This window comes from Quercus lobata, chromosome 11 (genome assembly GCF_001633185.2).
Source record: "Quercus lobata isolate SW786 chromosome 11, ValleyOak3.0 Primary Assembly, whole genome shotgun sequence".
NCBI lineage: Eukaryota > Viridiplantae > Streptophyta > Magnoliopsida > Fagales > Fagaceae > Quercus > Quercus lobata.
Genome location: NC_044914.1, coordinates 23943250 through 23954209, shown reverse-complemented (window position 1 = coordinate 23954209; position 10960 = coordinate 23943250). Strand labels below are relative to the sequence as shown.

General features: G+C 34.2%; 1 protein-coding gene across 1 annotated transcript; it reads right to left on the bottom strand.

The window, feature by feature from the left end:
- Positions 1 to 7703: 7703 nt before the first annotated feature.
- On the bottom strand, positions 7704 to 9659 carry LOC115969647. Its single transcript, XM_031089351.1, has one exon. The coding sequence runs from the start codon at positions 9061 to 9063 to the stop codon at positions 7921 to 7923; it is 1143 nt and encodes a 380-aa protein (XP_030945211.1). The 5' UTR covers positions 9064 to 9659; the 3' UTR covers positions 7704 to 7920.
- Positions 9660 to 10960: the final 1301 nt, after the last annotated feature.

Sequence of the window (10960 nt, the reverse complement as noted above, 5' to 3'; positions counted from 1 at the left end):
AAATCTTTTTGTTAAATATGTTTTTATTAAGCAATCCAAAAGTGGGAAGTAATGCTCTATTGGCTTCTAGATAATATAGAGTTAATGACCTGAGAGGATTATTTCCTCTTACGAATGCTTGGCTTTATTGAAGAAAGGGCGTGTCTATAATTTGAATAAACTACTACAGAATTCACGTTTAGAAACTTGGACAAACACAAACTTTTAACTTCTGGGAGACAAATGATCATTTTACTATTTTGTAGAAGACCATTTGTGCATAATTTATCTTTTATCAATACATATCAAGTGAAGTGATAAGTGCTAGATATTTTAAGAGAAAAAAAGAAAGATTTATTGTATGTTTGGATTAGGGCTGTCCACAGGTCGGGTTTGTGCCCAACCCAGAACCGACTTGCCGGAATCGGTTGGCAAAAAAATGCACCCGCCGCCGACCACTGGAGTAATCAAATCGGGTGGATCAGACCATCAACGGGCGGCGAGCGAGTCAGTCGGGGTCGAAAATCTAGAAAACGACGAAAATTGGCGTGAAAATGGTGAAAATCCGGCTTGAAAACGGCAAAAATCCAGCCAAAATCTTTGAGGTTTCTCCAGATCCGGCCTAATCTAGGCCATTTTCGGCAAGATCTTGGCTAGATTTGGCGAAATCTCGCCGAGATCTTGACAAAAATGGTCTAGATCTCACCAGATCTACCAAATATCGCCAGAAATCTTGTGGGTCGGTCGGATTGGTTTGATCGGATTCTGGAGAAGGAAAACCGACATCCGACTTGCCAAACTCGGGTTTTGGAGGAACAAACCTGGTGCTAACTGTCGAAGAAGTCGGATCTATCGGCGACGAGTTAGGTTCGGTTGGCGACGGCGGGTGGGTCGGGTTGGTCGGGTCTCTAGACAGCCCTAGTTTGGATGGAGAAACTCCCTTTTCCTCCATACAAACATGATACAATCTAGGGGTGTCCACAAGTTGGGTTGGTTTTGGACTCAAACCGGACCTAACCCACTCACATCAGGTAGCATGTGGAGAGACTCGCTACTGATGGCCAACATCAATAAGTCGAGTTAGGTCGGGCTTGGATGAGACATTTTTTGGTTCGATTGAAACTAACAAAGAGATGCGGTGGTGGAGAGTTGCCAAATTTGGCTGGATCTTGCTAGAACTAGGTGAGATTTCCTCGTATCTAGCTAGGATTTGGCTAGATCTTGTCGAATCTAATCAAGATCTCACCAAATTTGGTTGGGATCTCGCTGGATCTAGCTAGAACTCACTAGATTTGGTTGTGATTTGGCCAAAATTTATGTATCTCGTTGGTCGAGTTGAGTGGCTCTGGTTTTGGAGAAGGAAACCCACAACTAGACCCGCTAGAATTGGTTCTTGTAGGCAAAGACCCATTGTCAGCTGGTAGAGCTTTGGATTGGGTGACAGACAGTTTAGTTTTGTTACTTTGGCAAATTCTAGTTAGGCCTTGGACAACCCTAATACTATCCAAATGCAATTCATATACCAACAGTTGCCTACTCTCACTAAACCATAACTCAATTAATAACTATAAACATGGTAATTCCCAACAAACTTGAGCTAACTAATATATAATCATAAAAATTTTTCTAAGAAATTAATATATGAAGTGTATACAAAGTTTACTTCTCCTTAAGAAGTATGAGTAACTAGCTTAAAATGTGCACGTGCACAATTGCTTTTGTTTTTTTCTACCCCAATTTTTATTTGTCTTTCAGGGATGTTTTGTAGGTGTCCGAGCCTCCTACAAAATCCTTTTGACAAGAATGTTTCTTGAACATTGTAAGACATTGAAATATCTAGCTCTTGTAAACATTGATCATTAGTGGCAAAAGCCACTAGAATGCTCATTTTTTGTTCATAAGGTCTCCTCGCCATAATTCTCTCTGGAAGTAGCCTCTACAACCCCTTGACACCTATGGGCTACGTTTGAAGTAAACAAGAGTAAGGGCTTGTTTGGTTAAAAAAAATGATCACTCATCACTCATCACTCAGTTTTCATTACCCATCACTTATCACTCATCACTCATCACTCAAACTCTATTTTTTCACTCACTCAAAATAAAACTTGTTTGGTTTCATTTCTTGTTCTATGTAACTCAAAATTTTGCAATAATGGTGGGACCCATTTACTATCCTGGGTCAGACGGATAGTTGCCTACCCGCATAAGTTCCCTCTCCTCTTCTTTTTTCTTTTTTCCTCTCTTCACTTCTCTACCTTTACTCTCCCCTAAAACCTAAAAATTTCGCCCCACTTCTCCGCCCCTCTCCTCTCTTTCACTCATTGAATCCACCACTTCTCTCTCCCACATTCCTTAAATCAGAAGGAACAAAGAAATGAGAAAGAAGCCTGATTTTTCCTTAAGTTCTCCTCACCACAGCAATCAAACCCATAGGCTACAAATAGCAAACAAACCCACAACAACCCACAAGAATTGAAGATTTGTTTTCAATCTTTCTCTCTCCCTAGACCGACGGCCTCACGCTTTCTCGTTTAAGGGTTTGGTAAACTTCTTACTTCTGGGTTTTGTTTTTGTTGGGGGAAATTTTTTGTAGACTTATGCGTCTGTGTTTGTGTTTAATTTGTGGGTTTATGTTTATGGGTCTGTGTTTCTGTGTTTGATTGGTACCAATGTGTTTCTGGGTAGATTTATGATGAACATGGTTGCGGGTTTGTGTTTAATTTGTGGGTTTATGTTTATGGGTCTTTGCTTTTGTGTTTGATCGGTACCGATGTGTTTCTGGGTAGATTTATGATGAACGTGGTTGTGGGTTTGTGTTTATGGGTAGATTTATGATGAACATGGTTATGGGTTTGTGATATGTTTTTGATCGGTACCCATGTGTTTATGGGTTTGTGTTTCTGGGTTTGAGACATCAGTACCGATGTAAATTTTGTATATTATATGTGCAATTGGCTTTAAATTTGAGTTAAGTGTGTGTTATGTTCAAGTTCCCAAAAAAAGAAAGAAGCACTAGTTCAGAGAAAGAGATGTGAAGAAAGAAAGAAGAAGAAAGAAGAAGAAGAGAGAGAGAGAGAAAAAAAAGTCGTTGGTGGAGTGGGTCTGACTTGATAGAGACAACTCAAGAGAATGGGTCCCACCAGATTGGTTTTTTTACAGCTTTGCCCCTGTAACTCATATTCCATATTTTGAAAATCAAGCCAAACACTCACTCAGTTGTGGGTCCCATGAAATTTGGATGATGGATGATGGAAACTGAGTGATATCACTCAGTTTCCATGTAATCCAAACAAGCTCTAAATCTTTCTCTCCAAGAAAACAGATTGACTACTAGGAGGGGGAAGGACCTTTGCCTAGCTAACGAAGTTCATGAGGAACTGACCTCAATTAGTGAAGTGAGGCCTTAAATATCAAATAAATAATTTGATTAATTCAAGTGAGGTATAGACAGCTTATATCACATCTTGTGTTGTGGCGAGACGAAGGGATGGAAGGAGCTAGTTCCCTAGCATGCTTACTGGACAAATGGATGGTTGGAATTAAGTGAGTTTGGTTGAATTCAATTGATATTTCTTTGTGATTAATATTTAATCATAATTTTTTTTAGAATTATTTATATGGCCTCAAATGAAGCATATTAATTATGTAGCCTCATTTGGAACTTTGACTCTCAAAGTTTCAAAAGGTAACTCGAGTTTCAGAGACTCAACTTCCCTGGAGAAAAACCTAAGTTAAGATGATGATGATGATTATTATTATTATTATTATTTAAGTTCCTAGTGGAACTTAATTTTCAAAGAGTTGAATTCTTTACATTAGAACTCGATTCTCGAAGACTTGGGTTTCAAATAAGGCTACATAAATAACATAACTAATATGTTTCGTTTGAGGCCTTGTAAGAAATAAGTTTGTAAAAATGGAATAATGGGCAAAAAGTTAGTATTTTAATTGAACTATTTCTCACTTTTCAAACTTTCATTTTCAATTAATCAAACAGTCAGTTGGTATGCTTCTTAATTTCTTTTATATTGATATAAGCTAGAAACAAATGAAATAGGCTTAGCAATCTGACTGAGATTACTTGAGAGGAGCAAAAAAAAAAAGAAAAAAAAAAAAGTCGAAATGATAAAAACTAAAATTTGAAGTTGGAATTAATGATAAAAAATTAAAATTGAAGGACAATAGGATAGAAATTCTCCTCTTAACTTATAATTTAGTAGTATCAAGTAGTGATTTACATTATAAGAATCAGTTTCCAAATTTATCTCGTCCTCTTAATCAGACTAAGAAATTGGGGGAGTAAAAGTTGTTAAGAAGTCAAATATCATTACATTGTTAACAGCTGACAGATATGTCCGTGCAAACCATTTGAAGTGGACCCAGGCCCACTTTGATTTAAAAATCACGTTAGATCTGGCGGGTGATTCAAAGCTGAAAAAATCATGTGCCTTTGCAAAGTTCATTTTCATCTTTGCGCAATTGTACCAGCTCTATTTTACCAAATACTTAAAAAACCTCATGAAGATCATCCTTGGTTATGTCTTTATGCAGATTCCCAAGCACCATCATCCTTTTGTTTGCTTAGTAAGGGCTTATAGATGTACCAGCCACTATAAATGACTAGATCAAATTCTTTTCTGGCATATCATCAAAGAACTTAATATAACCAAGTCCCTCGGATTGTCCTAAATTACAGTCAATGAAAAAGTAAACATCTGGCACCTTACCAGCATTTAACACATTTTGAAATCTAAGACAAAAATTTAAATTGAGGCATTTTATGAAAACTTATTAATTTCTTCCAATATCCCAACAGTAGTACTTTTGAACACTTCTTTGCAAAACTATTAATTTTGATATTTATTTTTTTAACAACTTTAGCATCGATTAAATTGGTTTCTTTATATTAATATCACTATGATCATGATCTAACTATGATATTGACATGTTAAATGCATTTCATGCAAAATATGGTCACACCGTTATGAAGACTTTTTATGTGCGTAAAGCATTTTAAATATAAAATAAAAAGATTTAAAAATTGAAAATTCTAAAAGGTGTCATTTCTATTGAATACCCCAATTCAACTTCAAATAAATTCTTTTCAAAGCTTGCTCAAATTCACAGTCTGCCAAAAAAAAAAAAAAATGTCTAGTCTAGGGCCATCTCAACACATTTTGGGGTCAAATGCAAATGTAAAATACATTATTACTTAATATTTTATAAATGATACATGAATCAGGAAAAAAAAAAGAATCAACCTTTATATATATATATATATATGTGTGTGTATTTAGAATCACCTTTTTATATGATTTAATACATTAATTGAATTATTTGCATATATTTATAAAATATATTTTAAAATTTTTAATTATAAAAATTCCGAAACAATTAGTATCTGAATATATATCATATTGTAGATGGTCACTATTTGTCTTGTCAATGTTGGACTTCATTTATTGAACAATAAATTTTAATAAGAATTTGTCTCGAAAATTATTAATTCTAATTTTAATTTTCATAGAGAGAGACAAAAATAGTAAAAATTATGAAAAATTAAAAAAAATTACTACTACCATAAACATATTAAAATTCAAAAAGAGTATAGCATTTTAAAAATAATTTTTATTTATCAAATTTTTGGGTCTTAAGACATGGCAAAACATGTCAGAATTTTCTGACTCAATCCGACCCGAAAAATACTTGACCTGAACCCAATTTTTTTGACCCGAAGCAAAAACGGGTTGACCCGTGACCCAAACTGTGTTTTTTTGTGAGTTAACCTGACCCGACCCGAACCCGAACCATTTTTGAAATTTTTTTTTTTGGGTAAAAAAAATAGTAAAATTAAGACAATATTGGTTTAATTGTTTATTGTAAGCTTTAAGGAAACAATTGATATATTTACATAACTGCATGCAAATTAATTAAAAGATAAATGCATGTGGTTGAGTATTCTGTAATGAGTAAAGATTTTTAGATATCAAATAGCAAAGTACATATCAAGATAATCTGTAGAGTTAAAAACATAGATTTAAAATTGTAGACATGTGTGAGAAACATTCACAAGTGTGAAAATAGTGAAGCCAAAATATCAAATTAGCATAAATTATGAATTCTTAGACCTATTTTTTTAACAATTTATGTCCAAAATAAACGGCTTTTCAAAATAAATTGTGATATTTTCTAGAGTATGTGTTACTTAATAATGATATGATATTCATAAAAAATACCATGTATAAATAAGTAAGCAGTCAAACTTTAATGTATATCTCAAATTGATATAGAGTTTCAACCACAATTGATAATAGATTATAAAATTAATTTTTAAGATGGTAAATTTCTTATATGTTTTTATTCTTTATCAAATGAGTTATCCAATAAATCATTTGTAATTTTGTTTTATGTTTTGGGATGTAGATATTGTGTAGAAATAAAACTTGTATATTTGTTTTACTTATCTTTGTGTTATTTTGTTTTAGATAGCAATGTTAGGATTTGTATAATTTTAAAATTATTGAATAAGTATTAATAAGTTTAACTGAGTTCATTCTTGCTATAAGAGGTGAATTCAAAATAATGCATTTTACATCAAGTAATTTGTTGCATAACTTTTTAAATGGCAAATACATGTTGTTTTCTTTATAAATAAATTTTAAAAAAAAATTCGTGTGAAAAATACGGGTCAACCTGACCCAACCCGCAACCCGATTGACCTGAACCCATTTTTAACCCGCTCAAAATGACCCATTTTTAAACCGTGACCGGTTTGACCGTGACACGTTTGCCCCGCCCCGCCCCGCCCCGCCCATTTGCCATGTCAGGTCTTAATTAAAATTTTTACATCACAAAAATAGATGTATAAGACATTCTATCAACTAAAAAAAAAAAGTCTTTTAAAAAAAATTTCTAAGTGAGACTTTTATTTTTTTATTATAGTATTATTTTTTTTTGCAATACAATAAAACAGATAAGTATAATATATTATATTTGGCCTTTCTTGTATTTGGGGTCTTAGACCATTCATTTTGAGTCACCCTGGATTTAGGTAGTTGAAATCCTGCAGTAGTTGAAAATATGGCGGAAGCGGCTTGGTTGGGGACTACTTGTTAATGGGCGAATGCTTATGTAGAGAAAAAAAAAAAAAAAAAAAAAAAACTTTAATTCCTTAATTATTTTTTGAGAAGTTTATAGATTTATTATTATTATTATTGGGGAGATCTTTTTTTCCCTTTCTAGAAAGTAGAAATGGTACCAGCTCCAGTCCAATGAGGCAATGACAAACTAGGTACATTTACTAGTGCAACAAAGACCCTTCTTGCTGGCCTAAAGATCGTCAATCATCATGATTTAGTGGAGGGATGCCAAGTTTCTAATTGCATCATGCAACTTCAATTCACTGTGTTTTAGTACGACAAAATTATCATCATCATTGCCTGTGGCATGCAAGCATTTTTCATCAATTTACAAGCTAAGAAAGCGTCCAATTTAGTACTTTCCAAAAGGAAGGTAAAGGAAAAATGAAATATATGAAGATCAAGATAACTTTCTTCGTGTCTGCTGGCAATGTCAATGAGCCCATTTTCTTATAGATTTGAAAGGAGAGAGCGAGAAAGCCAGGAAAAAAGACACAGTGGGCCTAAAATATCTTATCGGACTAAACAAAGGACAGAAGACAAATCTGCCATAAAAATAACATATCTGAAAGTTATTCCAGAAAGTAAAGAGAACTCAACAAGAGTCAAAACACTCCATAGAAACCTCATGCGAACTCACAGACTCACACTTGACACTGAATAAAATATACTAATAAGTATATGATATATCAAACACAATAAAGAACAATAACCCAATCACCCATGAACTCTTATTCTTATATTATCTAATAAACCATTGTCAGACCTTGCTATTAAGGCTTATCAATCTCATCTCCCACACTTAAATTCTTAAGTCTCTAACCCCCCACCATTGGTGTACAGCAACTCCCTCATCCAAAAGCCTTCCATACAAAGCCACACACTCCCAATAAGGCCTCTTGCTTTTATATCTCTCCCTATTCTGCCGCCACCAGTGGTTCTTACACTCCAAAAACAATTCATCCACCAAACAGATTGTCCTTCTCTTTATCATCTTCTCCACCACTTCTGCGTCTGCCTTCATCACAACAAACACTTCTTCCGTCACATTATTCATTAACCAATCCGAAAAATCAACACGCAGCCGAGGAGGATCTTCTTTATTAGGCACCAGCACAAAATTGTAAACCTCAAAATCTTGGTTCCTCTTAGGATAATTCTGCTGAAACCATTCAATAAAAGCCACATTCTTCTCAGGCAAACCCACAACAATGAAAACTCTCCGCTTATAACTTTCCAAATTATCACCCAACAAGTCAGGAAGGAACTTGATTTTCTTCTTGTACCGAGTTGATCTCCATCGAGTCCTTCTAGGTGGCTCTAGCAACACTCCTTCAAGCCCCCCTTGTATGAAGTTCATTGCATTTGACTTGCAAAGTTGCCGCTGTTCATTGAAAGGAATAACTTTCCTGAATACCATGATGGTTGAATTATTATAGCGCCAAGAGTGCAAAATCCTATAATTAGATTGTTTTCGAAACCCATTTGGACTGGGGGGTTTATTGTTCAATAGAATGGCCAAAATGCCTCCAATCTTCATAACACGATTCACAACTTTAAGAGTGTCCCCAAAACTTGATGATGTGAATGTGAACACAAAATCAAATGTCTCATCTGGGATGGACCTTTGTCCCTCCAAATCAGAATCCATCACATAACTCGCATTGTAATGATGAACCATTCTCACAATTCCGGAGCTCAAAATGAGAGCTTTATCTCCCTTTCTTAAAAGGTCTTCACTAGCCAGATCTCGGAAAAGCAAATTCAAGTCCTCTGAACCATTGTTAGATTCAGGACCTCTGAAAATACAAGGCAATGTGAGAATAATAACCAAAGCCAAAAACAGTGACCTTGATAGAATGCACAAAACCATTGAATGAGGAAGCCTAATGACCCAAAGGGTATTGGAATTCAAACCCATTCTTCCACCATGCAAATGCTTCATCTTTTTTGTGCTCGAATTCTCCAAAAACAAACAAAAGGGTGTTCTTATAAAATAACAAGATCGGATCTTTGTGAACAAAAAACAACTTGATTTGCTAATTGGGCAAAGAAAGAACAAAGAGAGAGAGATAGACAAAACGGTTAAGAGGGAAATGGATTCTAGCGTGTGCAAAACCTGGCGGCAGTGTGGTTGCCTCCCACGAGGGCCACACGGGTGCTTTGGATTCTACACCATAGGAGCAATAATTGCCTCATCCTCTCAAACTCCATGGCCTCTTTCATAAGCTTTGGTTCTAACGGATCATCTCATCTCAAATTACATCTTATGCATAAATCATCAATATGAAAGAGAAAGATATTAATGAGAATTGAGAAAAAGATTCATGGAGAGAGAGGAAGATATATGTGTGTGTGTTTCTATTTTGATGGGGTTGAGAGAAAAGGAGATCTAAGAGTGATATATATGATCGGAATGGGTCGGAATTGTTAGTATCTTTTGCTTATTTGGGAGTTCGCTAATTGTTGAGATAGTATGAAATGCCGTGTGGGACCAGTGTTTCAGTTCATAGAAATTGATGAAGGGATGAGGATGAGGCACCTGCCTAGAGAATAAAGTGATGCAGTTAATGGGGGGTAATCCAATAATGTTTTTGTATGATAAGAGCTTTTTTTTTTTCTTTTCCGGTGAAAGTATGATAGTTTAATCCTTGAGAAATCAACTCAAAAGTATTATGCACATCATAAGCTATTTAGCTTTACCAAAAATTTGCATCTTTTATTATTTTTTGAGTTGAAAGATTTTTAATCATTTCCACTAAAATGGTTGGCACTTACTCCTTATTAGGGGTTTTGCTAAAAATCCACCAACTCGGCAAAATTGATCCCTCGGCTTGGTTTTAGTGGGTTATGTTGGGTTGAAATTTTATTTAAGTTTCGGGTTAAATTAAATTTGAGTTAATAGTTTTTTAACTCATTTAACCCAACTTGACACCACTCACCCACACACACACACATATAATTATTATATTTTTTTGGTTTGATTTACTTTGGTGTTTTGAGAATGTAGAAATTTGTATATAAATTGTAATAAATTATTTAAAATATTAATTATATAGTTGATGAAAGTCCAATTATTTAAAAGAAAATGAATGAAACCTTTAAGCACAACCTACTAACCCAACTCGATATATGTGATTGATTTTTAAATATGTGACAAGTTGGGAGATTTTCAACTTGACATACTTGGGTTGGATTAAAATTTAAAAAAAAAAAAAAAAAAAAAAACCCTTCAACTCAACCCAACCTAACCCGAGTCATGCACACTCCTATTATCGAATTATTTAAAAAAATTGTACAATTATTATTATCTTGTTGTATACTTTTTAGGCAAAAACCACATTTTGGTCCCTACATTTTCACGTGATTCCCACTTTGGTCCATATCTTTTATTTTCACCACTTTTACTCCACATCCTAAAAAACGTGTCTTGTTTTTGTTCTTGCCGTTATATTAGAGATGAAAAATACACACGTGGCAAACGAAGTGCACTGTTGGCACATTAAAAGCTGACATGGCCATTAAAATATATAAAAAAAATTGTTATTTGGCATTAAAAAATGCCATATCAGCATCTAAATTTAAAAAATTAATTTATTAATTTTAACTTAACAAAAAAAAAAAAAATCAAAATCAAAATTCACATGAAGTAAGATCCAAAAGTATCTTGAACAAGAACACCAACCCAAACTTAAGATCTCAAAATTGAAAACCAAAAATCACGAATAACTCAAAAAATAAGATCACAAAATTAAACGTAAGATCCACATCAGAATAAACATGAACAAGGAATTAAATAAGAACAAGATCAATATTCCAAGCTCAAAACAATCTTTCCTAAA

Bases quoted from the DNA above. Each gene is read 5' to 3' on its own strand.
- LOC115969647 (XM_031089351.1), bottom strand. From the start codon at position 9,063: ATGAAGCATTTGCATGGTGGAAGAATGGGTTTGAATTCCAATACCCTT.